Source organism: Pithys albifrons, chromosome 5 (genome assembly GCF_047495875.1).
Source record: "Pithys albifrons albifrons isolate INPA30051 chromosome 5, PitAlb_v1, whole genome shotgun sequence".
In the NCBI taxonomy this organism is placed as follows: Eukaryota; Metazoa; Chordata; class Aves; order Passeriformes; family Thamnophilidae; genus Pithys; species Pithys albifrons.
The window spans coordinates 26,933,000-26,958,602 of record NC_092462.1 but is presented as its reverse complement, the minus strand read 5'-3'; the positions used below and the strand labels follow the sequence as shown (position 1 = coordinate 26,958,602).

Below are 25,603 nucleotides of genomic sequence, written 5' to 3'. Positions count from 1 at the left end.
ATTCAGCAGGATAATGGCTTTGCACTCAATCCCACAGAAGCACGGTGATCTGGCTCCTTTGGCAATCTTTATGATGGCAAGTAGTGTACATCTAATGAAACAAAGGACTTTCTGTCTCAGGCTATTCAATTTCTGATGTAGAATATGCCTTATCCAAAATAAAATGCATGATGCTGGGACAGAAGGATGCTTGGGCATGATGACCGCATCATTTGGCCAAGCAAAATATTTGAGCCAGGTCACACTGACCTATGGGGTACACAGTTGCCTGAACCCCATAGAGGGCAATAAAGCAGCCAGAGGATGTCCACATCTGCCCTGAAAGAAGAAGAGCTGCTCTCAGGAGGAAATTTCACTCTGGCCTAGATGAGGCAGCACCCATTTGCATACCACAGAGGCAGCAGTGGGGTGTGGGCAGCCGTCCTGCCCCCAGCAGTGCCTCACTAACCATCAGAATAAAATGACAATAATATTCTGAGAGTTTGCAGTGTTACTTTGCTGGATGTCACCACGAGCAGGGGTGAGTAATGGTGCAGGCTAGTAACAGCAGGGGGTAATGTGAAGTGATGGAGCTGGCGCCGATGGCTCCCAGCATCTCGTGGGCTGCCAGCCACGCCGAGGCAGCCTGGGCACTGCTCATTCCATACTCGGGGAGCCCACACTACGCACCAAATAAGAGCATGTCGGAATATTACTTTTCTTCTGTTTATTCATTACAAATACTATTTCTTCTTATTATTGCCAACAGATAGTTTGTGAGCAAGTCCTCATTTTGAAAAGAGCAGTTGTTATTCACAAGTCCTGATCATAAGCTATGTGCTGCTTGGGGGAATTTGTTTGCAAACTGTCTATTGTAACTGTTAACTGTTTATTGTGATGAAACTATTCCCTAGGGCTATGTAATTGTGATTTCTTCTCCCCAGCTAGAGTCCACAACTTTTTGTTTAGAAAGAAGAGACAAATTATGAAGAATGAATGACAAGCTATGAACTTCTAGTACACTTTAGTCAAAGTCCAAGTAAGTATACTGAAACCCACAAAGCTTTTTGGATCCACATCTTCATGGCATTTGTGACTGCTTGAATACTTGGGAAACAATAGATAATAAAACTGCACAAACAGGATTCCATAAGGAAACTTGTATAGTATAGTATAGTATACTCATAGTATAAACCAATACTCTTAGTCTTGTCTCAGAAGTGCCATAGTCAGTTAAGTGTCTTTTTCAACCCGTGAGTCTGTATCTTGTTAGCGGTCAGTCTTCACATGATTCCAGCCAGGGTGAGCTATGCATTTCTTCAGTGTCTGGCCCCACTTGAGAAACTGCTCTGGTTCAAAAAGTGTACTAAGCACAAGAAATGTCACACAAAAATGCTGTGTGGGAGATGCATTGTAGTAGCACAAAGATGCAAACCAAACTACAGCAGGTCAATGCATCATTTGGAAGATAAGAGGCACAAGAGGAAGGACCAGAAAAAATCAAACTTCCTATCAGGCTATGTGTGCAGGTATATGGATGTTGGTGCTTCCTTTCCAGTCAACCAAACCAGGAACGATGAAAACTGGCCAGTGTGCATGGAAAAGTGAAGAAGCAACTTGGCAAATAAGCAGAGAGAAAACTGGCTAAAATTAAACGTTCCCCATGCAGTGGGGAGTTAGTGCATACTGCTCCCTTAGAAGTGAGCCCTTGCATCGCCTGCCTGCGCGCTCGCCGGGAGCCGGGCCGATGAGTTATACACGTTTATCTTCCGCGCTCTAAAAAAAGAACGGGACGACAGAGTGCTCCCGTGTTTTACGCCCGCACCGTGGGCATTGACAGCCCGGCCATAAACCGCCGTAAATTAGCCCAGTGTTCCAGAGCTTCCGCCGGCGGGGCTGGCCGCCCCGTGCAGCCCCTTCCCCGGTACCTCCTGGCGTGGGGGGAGCTTCGGCGCCCCTCGCCCTCCTAATTCGTGCGTCTGATGTCCCGCGGTCCGTGCACACGTAATGCACAGGAAGCCTCCGCGCTACTCAGGCCGCCCCTCCGCCTAGGTGAATAAATTATGCCGATGAGGGCGGGAGGTGGTCCGGCGGGCGGGGGCGGCTCCGCGGGGCAGCGCGGGCTGCCTGCCGCCTGTGGGCTTCCCCGCCTGGCGCGGCGCGGCTGCTGGGCGCCGGCAGGCAGGTGGAGGGGGAGCAACAAGTCCGGCGGCGGCTGCGGGGAGGAGAGCGGAGGCGGGCGCTTCCCGCCCCGCGCCTGAAAACCTCTCTGACAAGTGGCAAGCCGCTAGCAGAGCACGCTGCTCCTCGGGAGGGCGGGTGGAAGCCGCGGGGGCTCGCTCCGCACCCAGCCCTGCTGCCGGCTTTTGGTTGCTCGCCCCCCCCGCTGCGGGGCTGAGTCGCGACCCGCTGCCGGGCGGGGAGCGGTGAGGTGCGGGCTGCGGTGCGCGCCGCCGCTCCGCCTTAAAGAGTGGGAACCCGTGTGAGGGCTCTTCTTCTATTTACCGCATTTATTTTTATTTAAATACTATTTTGCTATTTTGTCATTTATTTCCTCATACTTCGTTGCTATTTTTTTTGTTGCTGCTGTTTGTAAACTAATTGCCTCCATGGGGGGCGGAGGAAAGGAAATCAAAGCCGCCGCAGCTGAAGGGTGTGAGAACACGCTGGGCAAGAACCGCGGAGCCGCAGGACGGGATGGCAGCGGGAAGCCCGGCGGCAGCGGGAAGCCCGGCCTCGGGAAGCTCGGCTGCGGCGGGGAGCGCTGCCCGCAGCGGTCCGGGCTCGGCTCGGCGCTGGCTGCGCTCCTGTCGGCGCTGGCGGCGGCCTCCTGCGTCTACCTGGGGGTGCGGACCAGCGACCTCCATGCCAGGGTCGCGGCCATCGAAGGCGCCCGAGGCAGCTTCTCTGCCGCCGCCCCGCTCCCGCCGCTGCCTGGCTTCTTCCTGGAGCAGCTGAACGCGATGATGCAGGAGAAAGTGGAGCGACTTCTCGCCCAGGTGTGCGGGACGGGGGTGGCCGCTCTTGGTGCGGTGTGCATGTGCCGAGGCTGGGGGATGCCGTGTGCGGGGCGGCGGGAGGTCGGAGCGAGCTGCGTGGGCGGGAGGTGAGGGGGAAAGCAGCGAAAGTGAGCCCGCATCCCCTGGGGGCGGCGCGGCCGGGGGAGAGGCGGGTCTGGGGGCGCCCCGGGCTGCTGGAACGGGCAGGATGGGGGTCGCGGGGGACCCCTGCCTACGCCCCCGCCGCTATTCCCGCCTGTAATTTGCGCCGTTCTCTCGTTTCTGGACCGCGCGTGTCGAGAAGGCAAAAAGGAGGGGGGCACTTGCGGCGGCGGTGGGAGAGAGTCGGAGGTGTCGGGCTTGGTTTTGTTGTTGTGGGGGTGGTGAAGTCAGTGAGACACCTTGGGCCGAGTCCAAGCGGAGAAGCGATCGCTGGCTGCACAGCCCGTGAAATAGCGGTAAATCCCGGTTCGCGGCTGCGGTCGGGAGCGCTGGCTGTGGTGGAACTCGCTCGCCGAGTGCCCTCATGTTGCTTCTCTCCCCCACAGAAATCCTACGAGCACTTGGCAAAAATACGAGTAGCGAGAGAAGCGGTTCCAGAGTGCAGCTGCCCACCAGGTAACAGACACAGCTGGAAAGTCTCCTCTCTAAGGGTATTTGGTATCCCAGTTTTTTCAAATAGACGTTATTCAGATCCAGGGAATACGTCTTCATTCAACTGCAGTTCCTTGGATGGAAAAGGTGTAAAGCCCGAAATCATTTGTTTCCACCGTGGCACTGGATTGTAATTAATGCTAGTAAAAAAAACCCAACCCAGTTAGGCTGGATGTTGCCAAACAATAACGCTTATGATGAAGTTACTGATCTACTCTAGCAAGTTGAAATATGCTCTGTCTTAAATGTAGTACTGAATCAAGGCATTGTGTGCTCAACTTGGGAAGTAGAACAAAAGTCTCTAGTAAAAATACTGAACAATTTATAACATGGATTGAAATGGGTGGAGAGTGTTGCAAGTTAGCAGTAATACATACAAGAGCTTTTTCAGTCTCGTTTGTCTGTAGCCTTTGTTGAAAGCAGTTTCCTTAGGAAGGAATTGCAGGTTTCTTACTGAGTGTTCAGAACTCAGTGTATTTATGCAACCAGGGATGTTGCTTGACTTTGGTAATGGGCCTACCTGATACTGCAATCAGTTGTTTGTACATTCACACAGTAATGTTTCCTGTGTTTTTGTGCTCCTTTTCAATAGACTGATAACTGTCAGTGTTGTTTTAGCTTTATAAACTTCCTTGTATGTATACCCAAGTTCAACTAGCATCTTAAAAATTAAGAAAATAATGCCAGTGTTTCACAGGGTGATGGAGGAATTCCAGTCTCCTCTGTGTGATGAGGAACACTAGATGCGGAGTATGCTTTAAATATCCTGTCACTTTCTGTGAAAAAACATCTCTTTTACAGGTGGAATATTGACTGTCAACAGGACTTAAGCTGATTATGCTTGCCAGAAGGATGTGTAATAGTACTGTGTATATAAGGAAGGAGCTCTTCTAGTTTAGGATGTAATTCCTGCCAAACTCATCATCTGAAGGGACTACGTAATCTTGGTGTTAAAGTTGCCTACAGTGGTTGGTGCAGTATTTTGCTGATGATACAGCTGAGAACAAAGTATTTACTGGCTGGTACAGGAGTTGCCATGGCTATCATGAACAAGACAATATATATGACTAGGAGTGCTTTAAAAAAGTGCATAGAATTACTCTACTCCCAGCTAGTTTTGGTGAGGAATGCTGGTTTGCTGCCATATTATATATATTTTTTTTTCCTTCTAGGCTAACATAAGCAAACTGTGTTGACCTTATTTTTTCTGTTGCTTTGCTGCAATAAATTACAAGAGTCAAGTTTATGCACTGAAAATGAAGGTTACTCATCATGTTGTTTGCAGAGATGTATTCTGTGAGCCAGAAATGTTGAATTTGATGCTAAACTCTTTCCCTTCTTGTTCTTCCTTCTCTAAATCCATCTGTTATGATGTTTTAGCTTGCTGGCTTCCTACTAAAGGTCACTATCTGCTTTTTCATTGTTGGTGTTACACCCTGCTTTACTTCCCCACTACCACTAGAGCTCCACATTATACCAATTTTTATCTGACCTTTTTTCTTAAGAAGTCTGTTTTGTCAAATAGGTGATGAGCAACAGAATATTTCTCACACACGTTGTAAAAATCCTTGCTACATGAAAGTCAAAATAAAGTGATTTGGGAAATATTTTCAAGGGAGCAAGTTTCATAAGACCAGGAAAACTTATGTGGATGATTATAGAAGAAAAAAAATAAATTGCAGAGAGGAGGGAATAGGAATGTGATATGGAAATTTTCACCTCTTGGTAGCTGTTTCAGTTTGAAAGCAAGTTTTGTAGTGACTGAAGGATGTTGTCATGTGGTAGCCTCATTTTGCACAGCTTAAAATGAATTGATGCTCTCATACTTGTTGCCAGTGGACAGGTGTCTACCTCAAAATGGCATCGTCTTGGGAGCCTTCTCTGAGATCAAGGGCTGAGTGGCACCACCACCTGAGCACAGTGCCTTCCTAAGGGCAGGCATTAGGCAGAGCAGGGGAGAATAGAGCGAATAAATTGTTTCTGCATTTTGTTCACTCTGTTAGAATTCCTTTTTGACTGCACAGGAGGGGCTTTTATTTTCATCCTTAATGCTGCTATTGCAATTTGGACTACAGTGTTCAAATGGCATTTGGGTTAATAAGAAAAATATAATGGAAACTCAGTGGTTTTTCTCTTGCCTGCTATTTGCAAAGCCAAAGAGTACACTGAGTCTTTACTTCCCCACATGGTTCTCTTTGGCTGCTGTAGTCTGCTCAGCTTCTGCATTTCTGTCCTGGGTTTCTGTAGTAATAAAATACATGTCTGTTAGAGATGATTTTGTAAGGCCTTCATGGTAGAGAAGTAATTTTTTTGAAACATCCCTGGGCTGTGAGAAAAGGTCACTATCCAATGGCCACCAAGACAGTTTCCATCATCCTGCTCTTTAAAGAGAAATAAAGATTATTTAAAAATAGACTACATTTTCCTTTACTAAAAGAAGAGAAAGAAATTCAATCTGCAGACAGGAGGGTTAGAATGTGGCCTCTGATTAAAGATTAAAGTTATGCAACTGGTGTGGATCTCATTAGTTTGAGATGTTCATCCCCTTGTGGCTCTCCATGGTAGGAACCTGCACGTTCAAAGGGAAGTGGCTCAGATACCAATGGAAACCAGACTCACAAGCTCATAGCTTGCAGAGCAGTCCATGTGTAGCTTCTTTTAATTCAACAGTAGCTTTGAATTTTTTCTGTAGTGACGAGTGATCGCATTTCTTTTTTAAAACTTTCTTTGCACTATGGGGGATTTTTCTAATGCTTATTTTCAATTTTCTTGTAAAAGAAACATAATGTGAGGTGATGTTAGAGTTTTAGTTTTAATGCTGCAGGACTAAAATCAGATACCAAAGATTTGCAAATATTTTAAAAATTACAATAGCAGGCATTCTTTCTGTTCTTAAAGCAGAGTAATAAAGTTTGAAAAGTAAATTTGTGCTGACATTCCTATTAAATTACCTCAGCTCTAATAAGAGCGCCAGCATAAATCTCACACTTGAAACTGGTGCTGCAGTCACTGCTGGTAGTTGGCTCCTGCACATAGGACTGGGGAGGGCAAGCTGAGTGACTTCAATTATTTTAAGCGTAATAAATCAATTTTCCTTTGTCAGATTTTTTTTTATTGTAAATTAATTCTTTTATTCTGTAAAAGGTGAACAGAAAGCATAGGTGTGTAGGTAATTATTTCATACTTCTAAACCTTCCTTTAAATGGTTATGGAAGCATAATCGGCCCTTATGAGGAACAGTCAAGCACTGTGGTGGATACTTCTTGCCAGCTGCCAAGAACTGCAAGTTGTGGAAAGAGTAACACATGCAGAAAGGACAGGGATACTCCCCATTCAACGGAGTTTTAAGAATTTGATTAATTGGAGATTCTTCAGATTTTCTCTTCTCAGCATCATTGATGTGTATACCTAGGACCTGTAGACTTCAACAAGAATAACCATATGCTGGCATGTTTTAGCAATCTGATCCTTTGTATTTAATATAAGGGTCAAGTTCTGACACTTGTGGTCTTGTGCCATGATGTTTCATTCTGTAAGTGGCCCCTCCAAGCCTGCTTTTGGAGTCAGGTAATGTTGGCAGAAGTTGAATCTGTTGGTACCAGAAGTTCAAGCTTGGTCAGCAGGAAGGTTGTCTGGTGATTATGTACAGTTCTGTGTGTTCCTTTTGGCCAGTGGCCAGTTTTAGGAAGCAATTACATTTTTTTACCTTTCCTCTTATAATTAATTTATTCCTTAAAGAAATAAATTTCTTTAATTTTGCATTGACAACATATAAGTTACATAGCATAAGAGATGTCTTTTGACTCTAACTGTGTATGTATGTTCACTATAGCTTGCAAATAACTTTATGGGGTAAGTAGGCTTTGAGGTTTGGTTGCCTTTTTTTTTTTTTACCCCCCCCCCCCCCCCCAGCCCCTTCCCCCCCCCCCTTCCCTCCATTAGCTTGAACTTCAGTGCTGGGTGCCTGTCAAAGTTGACCACAAATTTGCTTTCGTTTTTCTTTAGTGACAAAGGTAATGTTTCTTCCTTTGTCCTTTCTCTTGTATTTTTCCCATCAATAAATAAGCATTTTTTTTGTGACTTCAGTGCCTTCACAGGACCCTTTCCCCTTCTGTGGCTTCAGGTCCATTCCAGTCACAAACACTGTCATCATTCTTTCTTAGCCAGCTATGATGTGCTGCTTTTGTAATCATGTCATCTTGGTTCACTGTTCCAGTCTTAAAAACCTTTATGGTTTGGCATTTGAAGTAACTCCTATTTCACTATGCAATTTGCTGCCGTCAGAATGTAAAGCCTGTTTCAGTATAGTTGTGTGCGTATAAACCTGTTCATTCAGGAGGCGAAATGCCATAAGCCAGATTGTTTTGGGGGGAATATAGAATAGCAGTTGATCTTACTCTGGTTATAATAGTTCTAGTGGGAAAACTGTTCTACTGCTATGGTTCTTCACTAAGATGATGAGTCTGCAATGTATTTTGATAGCAGCATGGAGGGCAAAAGTCAGTGTATTGGCATCCTGGTAATGTTTTTGTCATCTTAAGCATCTAATGTTTGTTTTGACATGCAATGGAAGTACAATTTAGGCTCTCTTTTTTATTTCCATGTGTTCCATAGGGCCTGTTCCCTGGAGCATTTCAATTAGTGAGACTGAAAGAATGGAGGAGAAAGCAATTTTGAGGATTAAAAGAATCCTGAAATAGGTATCAGCAGGGTATTACTTTTTCTTTTTTTTTTAATTATGCTTACAGTGAAGCAGTTCTGTAAAGACAAAAGAGGAGCTGACTTAAGTGTTTACCAGTGGTGAGACCCAAAAGAAATTGCAGATAGATATAGAAAGTATCCAAAGTGTTTTTTCCTGTTACTTAGAATTTCAGAGTGTGCTATTTGAACCTAGCTCCCAGCACTACTTATTTCTGCCATGTCTGTATCATCTGTTTGCTGAATGCAGTGCTCAGCTCTAATTTTATAATTTTTCTGACAGGTCTCCGAGTTCCCCTTTCATACCTTCACTGGTTTGATATTTTTCAGTTCCTAAATCAAAACGTTTATTGATGTGCAGCAGCATGCAACCTTCTGGGTAGTCTGCTGTCTTGTTTGGATGACTGATTAAAGTTACTGTTTTCTCCTCACAAAATAGCTAAATATATTTTATTGGCTAAGATGTGACCTTTGAATTCCCTTCCCTCGGGGTAAGGATGTAGGGTGTGCAGCATGATGAATGAAACATAAAGTGGCTCAAAAGAGAGAACTCTGATTGACAGCAGACTGCACCAGATTTCTGTCTTTTGTAGTATTATTGATCTCAACAATGTTGTAGCAAAGGTTGATTTTGACTGCAAAAGTGTTATTAACAAAAGGTTTTTTGTAACTTGAATAAGTTTTAACTTGTGCAATTTTGTCAAGCAAGGCATATGAAAATGAAGGTTTGATTATTTGCATTAACTGTTCTTATATTATGAGATGTTCTTATATTATGCTCTTATACTTCTGTGTGGCAGTGGTCCATCTCAAACTACTGAAGTGTCAAAGCAGTTCAAGTACTGTGAGTGTTGCAGTGGAAGAAATGGCCACTAAGCCCACTTCTGAACAATGCCCCTAGTGTGTCTGGTGGTGGGTTTTTGTTTTTTTCTTTTCCTTGTTGTCGTTCTTAAATTGTGAAAAATATGCATGTTCCCTTAAAGAGTCTTTAAAGCTTATATAACTGAGTTTTATTTAACAATAGTTAACCCCGGTCCCTTTTCTTAAAGGCTAGTAGTTTTTGTTAAATGCCTCCCTGACACCCGATACCGTCACATCTCGGGAGCTGAGTGGGGTCAGCCCCGGTTAGTACTTGGATGGGAGACCTCTTGGGAATACCAGGGGCTGTAGGTTCTAGTCCTGAGGACTTCACTGTCACTGTCCAAGCTCGCTCGGCCATGGCAGATGAACGTGAGGAGTTAAAGGGTGGGGCCAGTTCCCTGCTCGCTGAGCCTCACCTAAAAAACCCACTGCGCAGGCTCGAAGGGCACACCCATGTGCAAAGAGCCCTTCCCAAAAATCTTCGTTTGCGAAGCCCAGGCATACATACATAGTAGGTTTTGGGGAATGTATTGGCAGGAGAACAGCACTGACATACCTGCATTACAGGACTCATCTGCTTTCTCAATCCCTTCTGAAATTTACTGGCTTCAGCTTACCTGTCTATTTTGTCTATACTTAGCACAGTAAAAATCAGCTAAATTTGAAAACAGCATGACTGACGGAAGCTGTTTTATAGCAAACTAGCCTCTTTAGGAAGGCTAGTCTGCACAGAGCACCTTTCCCCTTCATTGTTTCAGTTCATTTCCTAAGTCAGACACAGAAAAGGAAATCTGATTGCTTACTTAGAACTATTAATAAGAGGTAAGAAGGCATAGAATACTACAGGGAGGAAGAAACCTTTTTCACCCTCTACAATTAAAGCTGCAGCTTGCAGTTAGATATCCAGTGAACACCATGCTGGCAGGCTTGCTTTTTGGAAGCTTGTGGACTGTCATGTTTTTACAGGTTAGGCTTACAGTAGAACAGTTCCTGCTTAAATTCATCTGCTTGGGTCTTTTAATGAGATTAAGTTAAGCAGAAACAGCTGTTTGTGAGAGCTTAATAAAAATAAATGTCAGGACATATTTTCAGAACAGAATGCCCAACTTGAAGGTGCAAGATTCATATATACCTTTTATGTAAATAGAGCTTTTTTCTTGCCTATGTAGACTTGAACAACCTTAGAAATGACAAGTTGATACTCCAGGACATCATCTTATGCATGGTAGTGGACTCTAGAGCAAATGTATCTAGGCTGTCATTGTCAAATATTGCCCTCCATGTGGTTCACAACTGCAGTAATTCATGGCTCAAGTTGCTTAATCTGCCTTAATTTTGTGATTAAGTCCTGCAGCTCATGTAAATAATCTCCTTAGTTAAAAGTGTGGTGCTCTGTAGATAGGTAAACACTTAGTGCAAGAAACTGCTTGTGCATAGATGTACCTAAGCTAAAATAATCTACTTTTGAAATATTTCTATCAATTGCCTAGTTTTTAGCAGGCAGACTACAATCTCCTTATTGGTGAAGCAAACCACTTCTTCCATCCGTTGTGTTCAAGCAGAAAATCTGGTCATTGTGCTCTCTTTAAAATAGGTTTTAAAAGCTATTGGAAGACAGTTTTGTCTGTGATGCACACTATAAAACTTGTCCTATCTGCTCTTCTGTTTGTTTGTTTGTTTTTTACAGAGTGGGAGTTGTACTAAAATAGTTTCTTGTTCATATGTGCAGATGTATGCTTATAGGAGCAGGCGTTTACACATATTGTAAATATTGCATGTGTGTTTGAAGAGAACTGTTTCTTGTGCTTGGAAGGCTTTGCAACAGATGCTGCTGTGTGAGCTTTTTGAAGAAATATAAAGTTAGTATATATCTATGTAAACCTTTTTACTAGATTAGAAATATATGTTCTTATAATTATCAAAGATATGATGGCCACTGATAGGGCAAAGAAACAATGAATGGAATGAAGAAAGAGTGTAATAACAGACCTGATAAAACTGTGGTGTTACCTTTTATGTTAGAATGTTCTGAAAATTAATACAACTATTTCAGAGACCTGCTTAGACATGCTCATCCAAGAAGCAAGGAAGCTTTTAAGCAATAATATTTTGTTCTGTGCTGCCTTAAAAATTGATCAAGAAGTTGACAAATATGAAGAAAGTATAGGGTCTATTAAAATGAGTGCTTTTAGTTTAGTCTGTGTTAGGCACTAGAATTACCATCTTAGTTTTGGTTGTGCATGAATATCATTTGCAATTATTGTATTGGACAAGTGTATTAGAAGATTTCTTGAATGATTTGTGTAATTCTTTTGGAGCGCTTAGGTGTTTTATTTGGTGTTTCAGGAATATGACTTACAGGTTTTTCTCATAGATTTCTACCTTTGCTGATATATCTTGTTTGGGCTTACAATGGAGAGCGGATCACAGATGAACAGATTCTTGGGGAAGTTGAAAAGGAGACTGTACGTGGAATAATGATGGACATAAGTCTCTTTAAGTAGTTTCCCCTCCACTGTAACTCTTCTATAAGCTTAGCTGAGGAAGTGTTGAGGGGAAGAGTATCAAATGATCTTTCTGTTTGATCCTCGGTCCTCTTTTTAATGCTTCACACTGGACTGTATAACATAGCAGTATGATGGTTTTGATAGTTTGTCACACTCTGCCCTATCTTGGGCACCCAATAGGCTGCCTGCCAAATCTTGGTGACATAGCATAGAACGCACCTCACTGTAGCAAGGAAAACCTGCATAAAGTCAGGAGGCTGATCCACTGCTTTCTGCTGACTGAAATAATGGGCTTGTGCAAGGTACTATTTCAGTATGTTGATACCTGGATACTTCGTCTGATCAGCAAGGATTTGGGGGAGAGAAGTGTATAATTTTCTCTCTCTCTCTTTTTTTTTTTTAAAGCAGAACCAAGTAGCTCATGAACTTGGTTCTTCCTACTACTCTTTTAAATAGTTTTATTACCCTTAGGAGTAAGGGGCTGTAGAGTAAGAGCTGTAAATATCATGTAAGGAAGACTGTAGAAAATAAGACTTTTGCAGTTTATTCCATCGTAAGAAAAAAAACCCCACATTTATTTTACCTTCCACTCGAGTATTTTTAATATTCCTTTTCTGAATATAATAGCACAGAAAAAAGTTAAAGATTTAGCTTATGAGTTAGGTTTCTTTGATGAGCATAGTCTCATTCTCAGCCAACTGTGCTTAAGTTTGTAAACTGCTATTTAAAAGATCTTTTCTAAAATTGTGGGGGGTGGAGGGGAGTGTGTGTGTGGTTGGGGAACACAGAAGTAGTTTTGGAACCAGGAAAATGTATTGGAGACCAAAATCTCTTTATCAGAGGTGTGGCTGTTCTTGCAGCAGTGACAGATTTGTGTATGCATATCTGAAAGCAGAACAACATTTTGTGGCTTCAAGGGTACTAAATAAACACTGAGAGCATATTTATGCGGTTAAGGTCATGTATAATCTGTAAGAGCAAGAGCATAGCTGGCTACAGGCTAAAGCCTTGCTTGCACTGGTAGTACTAGTTGTGTTGCTAGGAAATGATGTAAGGTTTCTTAGATATCAGTGCTTCAGCTGGATGACAGTAGGGTCTTCACAGAGGACTGCAGTGCTGAAAGTCAAAGTGTATACATCTCAAATAGAGGAGGTATTTCCTTTAGCTGGCATCTCTAATAATCCCTTAATAATATGAGAACCAGCTGCTTGCAGGCACTTCTTTTCCTCCCCACCCTGTGCCCATACTCTCTGAGTAAGCTCCTGTTCCGATTCCCTTGATCTTCTTAGAGGAAGTCTTGATACCTGAGCATAGAGGTATATCCGCAGGGGATTAAAAGGATAAACTCCATAGCCTGTGTATTAATAATCTCTTCTCCAAGCACTGAGTTTACATCCAGATGATGCCTAATGGCATTGCTATGACAAGTACTGTTCAGTGTTGGCTGTAGACTCTCTGTACTGTCAACTCTTCTGGAGCTTTTTGTCAAATGCTCCTTTAATATTTTCTGCACCACTCCTGTTCTGCTAGTACTGCCAGCTGAAGGAAGAAGTGTAGAGAACTGTCACTTCAACTTGACACAGAGGTGATTAGTGTACTATTGTCTTCATACCCTTCACTTTTCAGACAGGATAGCCTTCTCAAACTTCAGTAAAAATACTTTCTAGCACCTGATTTGGCCCTTGTACCAGGAGATGTGCTCTGTGCACACAGACCCAAGTGTAGACCAAAGTGGTGTCATTGTTAAGGTGGTACTTATGGCAGTGATGAGCTGAACTCTGCTTTTATTTGTTCTCTGTCCTGGTGGATGCTTGATAGTTTTTTGTGCCAGCTAATAGTATGCAGCTCAGGGAACGGCTTTTAGTTGTCACTTACAGATGCAGTGGTATCAGTGAAATGGATCCTGATGTTTGCTGTAGCTATCTGTCTGTGCTTATGAAGAAGTCACGGTTCAGTTAGGATCATCTTTAATATGTTTCTCAAGTGGTTCCTGTGAGTAGGCACACAGAATACTGATGAACCAGAGTGGCTGAAAGACAGTAGTATGGCATCAGTTTAAAATGAACCAGTGCTTAGACAGCCATTGTCAATACTTACTTAGAGTTGGTGTCTTTGTAATGATGACAGCCATGTTTGTAGAAGGCTGGAAAGGTTTCTCTATGTGGAGATCAAGTGCTTTTCCAATGCAGCAAAGCATGTAAATGCACTGTATTTCTTTAGTGCAGGGAGACTAATCTTGGTAAAAAGAGATTAGTATTTAAGTCTGACAGTTGTGGATTTCACCTTAGAACAGCTTTGTGTAATTTCTCAGCTGAATTCCAGGCTGTGGTAGGAGGACTTTCTTTCAGCACATTCAGTTAAGAGTCTGCACATAAGCTGTCCAGTTAAAGAAGTGTGAGCCTTGAAAACTGAACCCCCAGCAATAAGGGAGAAATACAGCAACACTGACATCCTCCATTTTTTACATCTCTTAAAATTGATTTGCTGCTACAAGGTGATATTTTGATGTATTCCAAACAATTCCAGTCCATTTTAGGATAATAAGGAGAAACTAATCTGTTTTCAATGTGTACTGTAACAACTGGAACACTGGGAACATTCTGGAAAAAGCTCTCTCATAATAAGTTTAAAGGAATGCAACTTAGAGGAAATACTGTGCTTAATGAATTACAGCAGGGACGACTAAGTAACAGTCCTGTATTGTGACTGTATTCCTTTACAGGACTGTAAAGGTGGGGTGGAATATCTTCATATTTGAATTCTTGCATCTGTAAAAGAGAATAGATGTAAATGCATTAACCAAAGTCTGAAAAAGACAAAGTACTCATTATTTTGAATAGAGTTACTGTCTTGAGGAGCAGAAGTGTATTTCTCTCCAACATATTCCTCACCTCTACTTTCTAATTTTGGGGATCAGCTCTCAGTGCTGCATTTTGATCTATACTACAGGAGATAATCAGCTGGAATCATTGTGTGTGAACATAGTTTTAAAAATGTAAACTTGCAATTATGGTAATGTTTTGGAAATTTCTTTCAAGTATGTTTTAGTTTTAAAAACAATTCCAGAGGATTATTCTTAATTGCACAGGTGGGCAATGTCAGCTCAAATCACCTATAGACAAAAGTAGCCACTTGTGTCGCCACAGTTTTGGATATCTAAACATTATTTTGCTTTTAACTGAGGGCAGGTGAAAGGAACTTTTAATTGAAACTCTTGACTAACAATAATCAGACCTGATATATGCATGTATATTACTTCAGGCATGTTAATAATCCCAAATATTTTAACTGAAATCAGTAGTTATTCGGGAATCTGAGAGCCTCAGTCTTGCTTTTCTCTTTTTTCTTTTTGTTTTCTCCTTTGGATCCCTGTGCTTGCATGTTTGTGTGCCAACATTGTTATCTACTTCAGGTTTGATGGATAGTTCTCATCCATCATACAAACACTTTATTATTCATTTACTGTTCAGTTTATTGTTTATTCTTTCCAGACTCTGAGCAAGAACATTATGTCTATATCTATTTCTAGGAATACAGAACTAGTTATGTAATACTCTAAGAGTTTTGGCTTCACTTGGGGGTGATCTGAATAGTAAAAATTATAAACATGTTTACCTTCATGGTGAAGTTACATATGCTCGCATCTTGGTTCATAGTTTGCAGACCTATGAGTATTGTTCTGAGGATTGTTGATTGTTTAGAAGTGATTAGATAAGATGCAGTGGATTTAGCTGAGCCAAAATTTATTTTCTCACCATAACCCTACAGTGCTGTGTTTCTGCATTGGTAGCTAGAGAAGTGTTGATAACAGACCTGTGCTTTGGTTAGTGGAAGGAGATACAGGTTAGGTCAGCTGACTTAACAATGGCCAAGGACGTATTCGCATACAATGTGACATCAACCCAGATACAAAAAGGAGGAGGGGAGATGGTGCTTGCTCTCTCTGGTAATGACTGCCTGCTAAACATCTTACTTCAGAACATCAGTTCTGAGGGATGGGAAAAAAAAGACCCTTCTATACAGCTGCATCTTCATCTTGATTTCCTTACCAACATGACTGAAGTCTGCATATGCATGTGTGTTTTTACTCAAATAGACTTTCATACTTGGATAAGAGGTGACCCCTCTCTTCAAGTCAGTCTATTCTTTTAACTATGTTAACTAGATCTCCCATTCTCCACTTTGCTGAGGCTATGCTTGAAAATTCATTATGTGCTTAACAGAAATGTTGCCTTTCTTTTCTCCAAGCTGAACAATCTAAGTGACATCAGCTGCTCCTGGTAAGTCTTGCCCTTGAAACCTTTCACTAGGCTGGTTGGCCTCCTCAGGACACTAATCTGGCCCTCTTCTACTGCACATGGTCCTCTAGGTGAGGCCACACCACTGCAGTGTAAAGTGGAACAATTGTCTCCCTCATTTGACTGTTGATGCTGTGGTTGGTGCACCTCCGGTTACTGTTGGTTCTTTTGGCTGGCAGCACTCACTATTGACTTATATTCTGATTGCAATCAACTCAGACTCTTTCATCTTTCTTCAGGGCTTCTCTCCAGTCTCTTGTCCCCCAGTTTGCGTGTATAACCAGAACTACCCTGACTCAGCTAAAGAGTCTGGTACTTGCTCCTGTTAAATTTTCAGCTCTGTAGTCCATCCAGATCTTTCTGTAAGGCCTCTCTGCCCTTGATGAAGTCCACATTGTTTAGTACCTTCGATGAAATTATTTAATGTGCATTTGATTCCTGCATCCAGATAATTTGTAAAAACATCGAAGACAACTGGCCCTAAAATTAACCCCTGGGGAACTTCGCTGGTGACTGACTGTTGACTGATGTGACCCCATTTACTAAAACACGTGACTAACTCATCAGCCAGTTGCTCACAGTGTATTATGGACTTGTCTGTCTGTATGCTGGACATTTTGTCCAGAAGGATACTGTGAGAGACAGTATCAAAATCTTTGCTAAAATTCCAAACCACCCCATCTACTGACTTCCCTTGGTATTTAGGTGAGTGACCTTGTCATAAAAGAGAATTGAATTGGTTTATCAGGACTTTCCCCTCCTGAACTTGTGCTCACTATGACCAGTGACTGCATTGTGTCTTACATGTTTTTTCAACAACTCTGAGTAACTTTCTCCTTAATTTTATCAGTCACTGAAATGAGACTGACAGGCCTGTCATTACTAGGGTTTTCCTTAAAACTATCCTTGAAATTTGGGGCAATATATGCTTACTTCCAATCAACTGGGACCTCTCCAGACTCCCAAGACAGAAAATAATGGAGAGAAGTTCCACATTGATATCAGCCATCTCTTGTAACACCCTGGGAGGAATTCCAGCACCATAGATTTTTAAGCACCTAGCTGAAGCAGCAAGTGTCAAACAAATTCAAGGTTGGCTGAATCCCAACTTATTTGAATCCCAGCTCAGGTTGGGAGTTTATCAGCCCACCAGGTACGATTTTTTTAACGTGGGGCTCTGCTCGCATAGTCTGAGCAGTGGGTGACAGCAAGGTGTGTTAAATTGAAACTGCTGAAAGGGCTTCTTAAAGCTTAACAAATACAGTTCATTCAAGAAGGCATAAAAAGTGACACATCTGTAGCATGTCATTTCTGGAGCACATCTGACATGTGTACTCATGTAGGATGTCCAGATTTAGAGGCTTAAGGGACAGTTTAGCTGGGGACTTCAACAACAGCACACGGTAGAGTACGTGGCCTTTATTTCTGGGGGGTCCCATAGATGATGAATGTAGGCAAGAAGTCATTGCACATCCTCAGCTTCTGAAAAACAGTGAGTGGAGAGAATGCTAGCCTGCATGTTGTCTTCTGACAGAGGGTGTTATCGTGCTGTGTAGGGCTGACAAGGAGGGCATTTATAGGAAGATGAAGGCTAGTGGGAACCAGCAATAAGTGACTCTCTAAGCAAGCCGCTTACTGTAATGCTACCAATTTTACATTACTCTCTTGTGGTCTGGCAGTGAGACTACAAAAGCAGAAGCATGAAAACACTACATGTACTGGCTTCCTCTGTGTTGAAAGCAATGTTCCTCGAAACCATTGGAACCATCACATTCTGTTATTTATTGAAACATTAGATTGTCAAGACCAGTGGTCTGTAGTAGAAATTGATGTTGAGGTCCTGAAGGTACACAGATGGGCCTGAATGATTTAGAAAGCTGTTGTCATCCCTTCTTGCTGGATCGTGTTGCTGTGAGTGCTTTCTCTCTCTTCCATTTCCCGCTTGTGTAAAGCAGGAAGGACAGCAGTTAGGGCCTGAACTCTGATCCCTCCTATAGACTGGCATTGTGCTAGAAGCAAACTTTCATTATAGTTACAGTTTTGTTTTGTTTTCCCCCTAGACATGTGGTTTATATGTTTAGCTTAGTAACCTAGTGACCACATGTTGCCAAGATGTGTGTGTTTGTCTTGTAAAGTGTGGAACTTGACAGAAGAAGAGTGATGGATACAATATCATTATGTTGTTATTAAGCATACTTTGAGATGAACTGTAATTGTTTAACTTAGTTACTAGTAATAGCACTTGGATAGGGACTAATACAGCCAAAATTTTTCTGACTCTTTTGGAAAATTCCTGCAAGTTCTAAAGAACACTGTCTTTCAAATGAAGACAGCTATCCCATCGAATTGCCATCTCCAGCAACACTGTTTAAAGAACTCTCAAGGCAATCAAAGAGAAGAGCATTTGGGCATCTGAAAGAAAGATGTGAAAGAGGGGTACTCACATCTTTGTACTGAATTGTGTTCAGACATACAGCTTTTTGTTGATCTGTGATCCATCAGCTCAGTCTAAACCCGGTGAAGCTGCTAAGTAAAAGTGGCTCAAGCAGGACTTTCGGTGACAGGTAGCCATCAGTTTAAAGTCTGCAAGGAATCTATAGTGATCTCTGAGGAGGGGTGCATGGAGGTCCTTGTCATGGCAAACAAACAGGTGGTTTTCTCCACTAGAGATCATGCGTAATACACAATAGCAGCAGCACTTGAGTCCACACCAAGTGGGAGGGAGTGTGTGGCTGCTTTGTGATGGGAGCATACACTTTTCATAGGCATATCAAGGGGACATTTACTTGTTGCTACTTTCCTTTTAGCTGCTTTGTTGAGAGAATAAGACTGCTCTTTTGTGGAAAAAAAATTAGAATTCTTCACAAAGGATAACATTGTGTAAATATAATAAATATATACCTTCTAAAATTCTGGGCCCTGTTTTCATTCTGAAATGCAATCAGAAGGAAGGCTAGAACCAGTAGTTCCATATCTGGAACACATGTTTGTGTTTTGAAAAAGTATGATTTTTTTAAAAAATTGTGCTGTCAAATGATTGAACTGAATAAAATGACATTTTTATCCACAGAGAAAGTTAATTACATGCTCTTTCATTAGCTTAAAATAGATCACTGCCTTTTTCTTCCTGATAGACTTGTGGTACTCTACCTCTGCTGCACTTGTTAGATTGATCTAAAATTTGAATTTGAAACTGTATTTGTGTAAGCCAATTATAGTTGAGATATATGGAGAAAAAGGGACTTTGAATAAGTGAATTCTGTGTCTTCAATACATGTGTTTATTTGCAGATGAGAGAGGTTTTTACATTTCTGTTTGGTAGCATTGCAGCTTATGCTAACAAGTGAAAAACAAAGCTATATTCAGTGTAGTTCCCTTCTTCCTGCCTCCCACCAGGAGTTGCTTTCAATAATAACACTTTTGAAATAGTGCTTCTGATGACCCAGGAGGTAGAACAAGCCATTTGCACTTCTGCTGTTTATTTGGATTCTGGGGGCATTCTTCTTTGCATGTAGAGATGACTGTTGAGATGTAAGGATACACAGCCAAGCAATAAAGCTTGGTTAATAAAGTGAGACATTTCTAACTTACTTTCTTCTTTTCCTTTAAAATAGTGACTGGACTGCTTTTTCTAGGATGAAGGTCCAAGTTCCCCAAGCAGATGTATATTGCTGTTGGCTGAATGTGTTAATAGGGTGGGTATTACGTGTGTATGAGGTGTTAGATCCTTAGCTACTGATTTGCCTGTGCAGCCATGCAGATATATTGGTGCACTCCTGTCCATGTGTGTAGGCTTATAGCTCTTTTTTTTGTTGCCATTGTTTTTACTGATTTTTTTGGCATTAAGAATTTAGATTAGCACTCCATCTGTCACATGCAAATTTTTGGGGTTTATAGTCAATACCAAGCTAAGTGGGAAAAGACAGATACCATGCATGTATGGCAGAACAAGGTTATCTATATGAAATGGTTCTTTCTCTTGCTAAAATATTATTTGCCGAATTTTGTACTGTTCTGGGAAGCATTTAAATACAAACATGGCTTAAATGAGGAGAGACCTAGCACAGCTACCACAGCCATCAGAAGAAGGCCTGTAGAGAGAAGGGAGTTTGAGTACTGGCATGCTTTAGATTTGAACAGATACAACTGAGGGGAGGAGTAAGGTTTCAAAGACTTAAAAGAGAACTACAGAAAAAATGGAAGGAGTGATTATTTCTTGTTCTCCCTGCTGAAGGCACTGTAAGCAGTGGAACTGATTGTATTTCATGGTTAATAGCATCTCCATCACAAGATGTCTTTAAGAATAGACTTATCAATTATCAGGAAAGATTCTGGTAACTTTTGCCCTTACTTTATGGAAGTAGTCTAATTGATTTTTGGAAATTATTTCCAATGTTGCTTCTCAGTTGTTCAGATCTTAAACACACCCTGTAAGTTAAATATTGTTTCATTGTTTGTAGCAGATATCATTACTTAGTTCCTTTCACAGATGCTACAGGATTTGTTCATCGCCATCTTTACACCTGAATTCACTTAAAAGATAGATTACCTGTAGGTAGAGGTGATACCAAAAATCTATATTTTTTTTCCGCTCTCACAGTCAGAAAGGAGAAAGAAGACTCAAGTTCTGAGTGCTGCTTATATATGTGAGAAATGTTCCACGGAGGTAAGAGGTTGGCAGTACTCTCTTGTCCAGATTTCTGTTGTTGTATAGAATGGTAGTATCGAAATATTGCAGTCAGATGATTTTATTTCAAGAAACTAATAGCTTTTAAAGTCAAGGGGTAATTTTCTAAATTGCCAAGATGAAAAATAAATGCTGCTACTAACTCAATTTGGGGGGCAGTGGGCTGCTTTTTGGATGTATATCTGTCTTAGTAGCATGCTAGCTAAACTTTTGTAGACCTGCTTGCCAGTGTTCAGTTTCTTTCTATTTGGCCTGTATTTGGTCTTTTTTTGGTAGGATTTTTTACATTGGTTTCAGTGGGGCTGTGTTTCTTCAGTGATATTTTTACATGCAAGTCAAGAAAGTATGGCTCTAATAAGTACTTGATAGGCTGTTAAGTTAAAAAAGCAAACATGCCACAGGAGATATGACAGCGAGTTAATTTTCATAGTGTTTATCTCTCATGTGCTGTTGCTGACTCAATATGTTATAGTAGTGTTTACAGAAACTATATAAAGTTATTTCTTCTTTTAATTTCTTTTTTTGGCAAGGTGTATACTGAAATTGTGGTCATTGATACAGTAGATGTACTTCTAAAATAGCCAGTAAAACGTAATGTTAAGAGTTAGAATTAAATATACCTCTAAATCCTCTGTACTTCTGAAAATGTTAGGGGAAAACTTAGACAAGCCATCCTTTTATGTATGTATAGAACCTGTATTTTTTCCTGTATTTTTTTGCTCCTCTTTCCCTACCAACCTCCTTTACCTGTTTTGTTTTCACCAATTAATTTACTGCAGCAGGAAGTTTCCTGCAAGACTTAACAGAATCTGTCTGATGCGTTTTTCCTCATTTCTCTCCGTGTCTTCCTTAAACCTTTAAAAAGTTGGCATGGCTAGCTAACGGCTGGAGGGGTGGATGAATGCTCCTTAGGTTCAGGAAAACCGAGGGCCTCACAGCAAGGGGAGCGTCTATTTGGTTTGAGTCACAGTTTGATCAAGCTTGGTGCTTTCAGTGCCTTTTCTGAAAAAAGCTTGCAGTCAAAAACATAGTACTGTTGGCATCGCTTCTGTGTATATGAGGTGGCAGCAGTGATTAAACAAACATGACTTTAAAGCATGGCGAATTCTAGAAACTGACTTGTAAATCAATGCCTTCACTGACTGTTTTTTCCATATGTGTATGAAGACATGAAGTATAATAGCCTTAAGAGACCAAAAATATGATTATTCCTGGTCCTGTCAGCACCGGAGTAAGCAGACTACTATTTTTCCTTAGGCATCATAAGAATTGTTGTGTGAGTTACAAGGCTAATAGTTCTTACCCATGCTAACCCTCATAAGCTTGTGTTGCAGAGGTCTTTGCTAATGAAATGACTGATACTTTTGGACTTACACAAGGTTTAAGACAGCAATGTGCATGAAAATAACAATGGTCTTGTCTGGTGTTGTGGTTTTCCTTTTAAAATAGTTTATAGACTGTTTTGTTTAGTTGGTTTCTGGTTTTGTTTTGTTTTTTTCTGAATAACATCTGTACACTTACTGCTATATCTTTTGGCCAGTAGCAGATCTGCAGAAAGACAGACCGGATACAAATATATCTATATGTAAACCAGAAACAAAAAATGGGAAACATTGGCTCCGAACACACTGTAAATTTTCACCAAAACCCACTTACAACCTCCAGTAGTTTTCTTCTTGGAGTGATGTTCAGGTAGAGGTGATGTCTTCTGTGGTGAATACTTAAAGTGTAGCATCTAAACTGATATGTAAAATTATGCTTTAAAATAACTTTCACCTTAAACAAGCAGTTTAGAGGTGGCTGCTGAATGCTAACACTTGCTATTTGCCAGCACATAGGATATTATTTTTGTGAATATTTTTGAGGCTATTATTTTTGCTGCTGCAAACTCTAGGGATCAGGATATCCCTATAAATCAAATTAGCACTGTTATGTCCACATACAAAATGAAACATTAAGACCATTGTCTTAATAATTGTCACTTTTCAGACCTGGAAAATATATTTGGAGATTTCATTAACAATCTGTAATTTGAAAACTAGATGCTGGTTTGTAGACTAACCTTCCTATTTTGAGAGTCTGGGAAGAATGATAGCAATTCTTGATGAAGTTTGAGCTTTGTTGTTGCTAATGATTATGCCATTGTTATTTATGCTTGTAAATGAAGGTTTTAAAGATGAAAAGAGATGAAGCTTCAGAGGCAGCTTCTGGGACTTCATCCTCAGAGGAGTAAATCCAAGACTGGGGGCGGGTGCTTGCAGGACCCTGCTGTTCCTCTGATGGGTTTGGTTTGCTTTTCAAAGGAGACAACTGTATATATTACACTAATTAATATATTTTAATAAGAGGAACAGTATTCCCACTAGTTCCTCTGAATTAAAGCCCTTCATGGTAACTCTGGACAAAAGAAATGATATAAATGTTTTTGTTACAAGTTATTTTGTACATATTTTGCAGGGTTCTCTTTACCTCTCTTTCTCTTAAAAGTAAGATTAACATTTCTGCAAGTGAAGGTCTCCATTTTGGGCTCATTAAGTTTGCTTTTTGGCCTTGGTACCCCTGTGGTGATGGGAAACTTGTCTGTAGTCTTTGGGGGATTTGTTAGTGTGAAGGGGGAAAGAGGAAATGCCTTTGTGATCTAGATTCATTCAGATGGGAGGGTAGCTATTTCTCTTCTATGAAAGTGCAAAGGCGCATAAAAATTGTTTGAATGGGTCCATTAGGGGGCCGATTCTTGTAACCAGTGGATTATAGCCTATCCTCAAGATTTAAGCAATCTTATAGCAGCACTTGTTATTTATATGATCTTAGAAACGTGCATCTAAAATAAGAAACTCCTTATTTATGTTGTAAAAATTTCAGGAAGGTAAGTAATGATTTTGGTTAAATTGCTCTGAGAGGGTTTTGTAACTATCAGCAGTTTTGGCATGGTTTTTGTGTTGATTTTGTTTTGCTGTGTATATAGAGCATAATGTTGATGATATTTAGTGAATTTTAAAGAATGCAGCAGTTACTTATCATTTAATAGTGAAGCAATTTTTCACATCATAGTTGTGCACTGCAAAGGAAACTTTCATATGTCATCAGTAACATTTGGGGTTAGGAAGTCTTGGTTGATGTCACTAAATAAACTCCTAATCCCAGTAAATTAAACTGGCAACAAACTGCTAGCAGTTTTGAAAGGATAGTCCTAAGTGCTTGCAAAGGTAGGACTATCTTCTTAGTAGAAATAAGATGTATTTCCAAACACGGTACTGAATTCGGTTACCATTGTGAATTCAGTTTACATTACAAAGCAGTTCTTAAGGTGCTGTTTCCTATGTAGGACAGATGACAACAGTGATCAACAAGTGATTTATAGGTATAGTCTTATGTACAGTATGCTTATTCCTTTTAGTATTATCATAATGCTTAGGAACTCTGCTAAGACCAAGATGTTGCTGCTCCAAGTATTGTATAAAGGAACTGGGAAGGTTGGTGAAGAGACAGAGGCAGTCTCTATTCCTGACAGTTTACGATTTCATTGTGAAGTAAGAGGAAAAGTTAACTTCAATACAGGCTGAGGGGGGCAACATGTAAACAGTGTGGCAGTACTGGTTGATCTAGAATCATAGAATGGTTTGTGCTGGAAGGGACCTTAACGATCATCTAGTTCCAAGCTTGCTGCCATGGGTAGGGGCACCTCTCTCTAGAGGTTGGCTCAAAGCCCCATCCAACCTGGCTTTGAATATTTAGAGGGATGGGGCATCCACAGCTTGTCTGGACAGTCTTCCAGTGCTTCACCACCCTCACAGTGAAGAATTTTTCCCTAATATTTAGTCTAAACCTACTTTCTTTTAGTTTGAAGCCATTTCTTCTTGTCCATTCGCTACACGGTCTTGTGAAAACTCCCTTTCCATCTTTCTTGTGAGGCTCTCTTCAGATACTGGAAGTCTGCAATTAGTTCACCCTGAAGCTTCTTTTCCAGGCTGAACAGACCCAATTTTCTTGGCCTTTCCTCATAGAAGAGATTCTCCATCCTCCTAATCAATTTCTTGACCCTCTTTTGGCCTTCCTGTGCTGGGGACAATCATTTGATCAAATCAGCACCGGAAGTACTATGAAGTTGTCTTATTTGATTACTTTGTCATGTTATAGAAAAGTGCAGGGTTTGTCTTTTTAAGTGGGACTTTAAGAAAGATAATAAGGAAGCAGATCTTTGAACGTGTTGTGCAAAATGGCAAGGACAGGAAGGAGGAAGCTATTTTAAAAGGTACTGTTTTAAAAACTAGAAATAACAAAAGTGTGCAGACACTGCTGGGTTTTTTTAGGTATCAAGACTTACGTTTTGGAGATGAGATTATTTGGAATGTAGAAGAACTTGGTTGGCAAGCGTTGATCCGTTAGAGAAAGGAGCACTGATAGAGAGATAGAGACAAGAGACTTAGGCAAAAAATTCCATACAAGTCCTCATATCTGCCTTGAATCCAAAATGGTGTGCAAACTATGTTCCTGAGTGACCAGAAATTTACACACTGCTTTTGAATTGGGAGACATGGAGAGAAGTCTTGTGATAAAAGGATCAGGATGTCCATTTTTATTCTGAGTTGAGAAACAAGATGACTAGGTAGATGCTAGATGTTATCCCTGGACTCTGATATGACTTGAGGATGGAATTCTCCATCTTGGTCCTACTGTTGAACTGGAGAAGTTGGAAATAAATTAGAGAATCTTCATTGAGGTAGAAATATTAAGGACCAAAGAAAGAAAACAGAGGCTGCCTCAGCCAGCCTGGCTTAAAGTGATGCAAGTATGTCAGCATCATTTGAACCGAACCCTGTTCTTGATGGTGTCTGCCTCTAACAGATGGATGCTTTACTTAGTTTCATGGGTTGGTTTGTAAAAGTTTTATGTTTTCCTGATACTCATGTATTTTATCTG

At 41.0% G+C, this 25,603-nt stretch overlaps 1 protein-coding gene across 1 annotated transcript in view; it reads left to right on the top strand.

Annotated features, from left to right (window-relative positions):
• The first annotated feature begins 2,176 nt into the window (after positions 1–2,176).
• Positions 2,177–25,603, top strand: part of COL25A1 (collagen type XXV alpha 1 chain) — a 322,294-nt gene continuing 298,867 nt past the window's right edge. The window contains exons 1-2 of the mRNA XM_071555983.1: positions 2,177–2,978; positions 3,527–3,596. Of these exons, the coding sequence (XP_071412084.1) occupies positions 2,589–2,978; positions 3,527–3,596 (460 nt within the window). The 5' untranslated portion in view covers positions 2,177–2,588. The remainder of the gene's footprint in view (positions 2,979–3,526; positions 3,597–25,603) is intronic.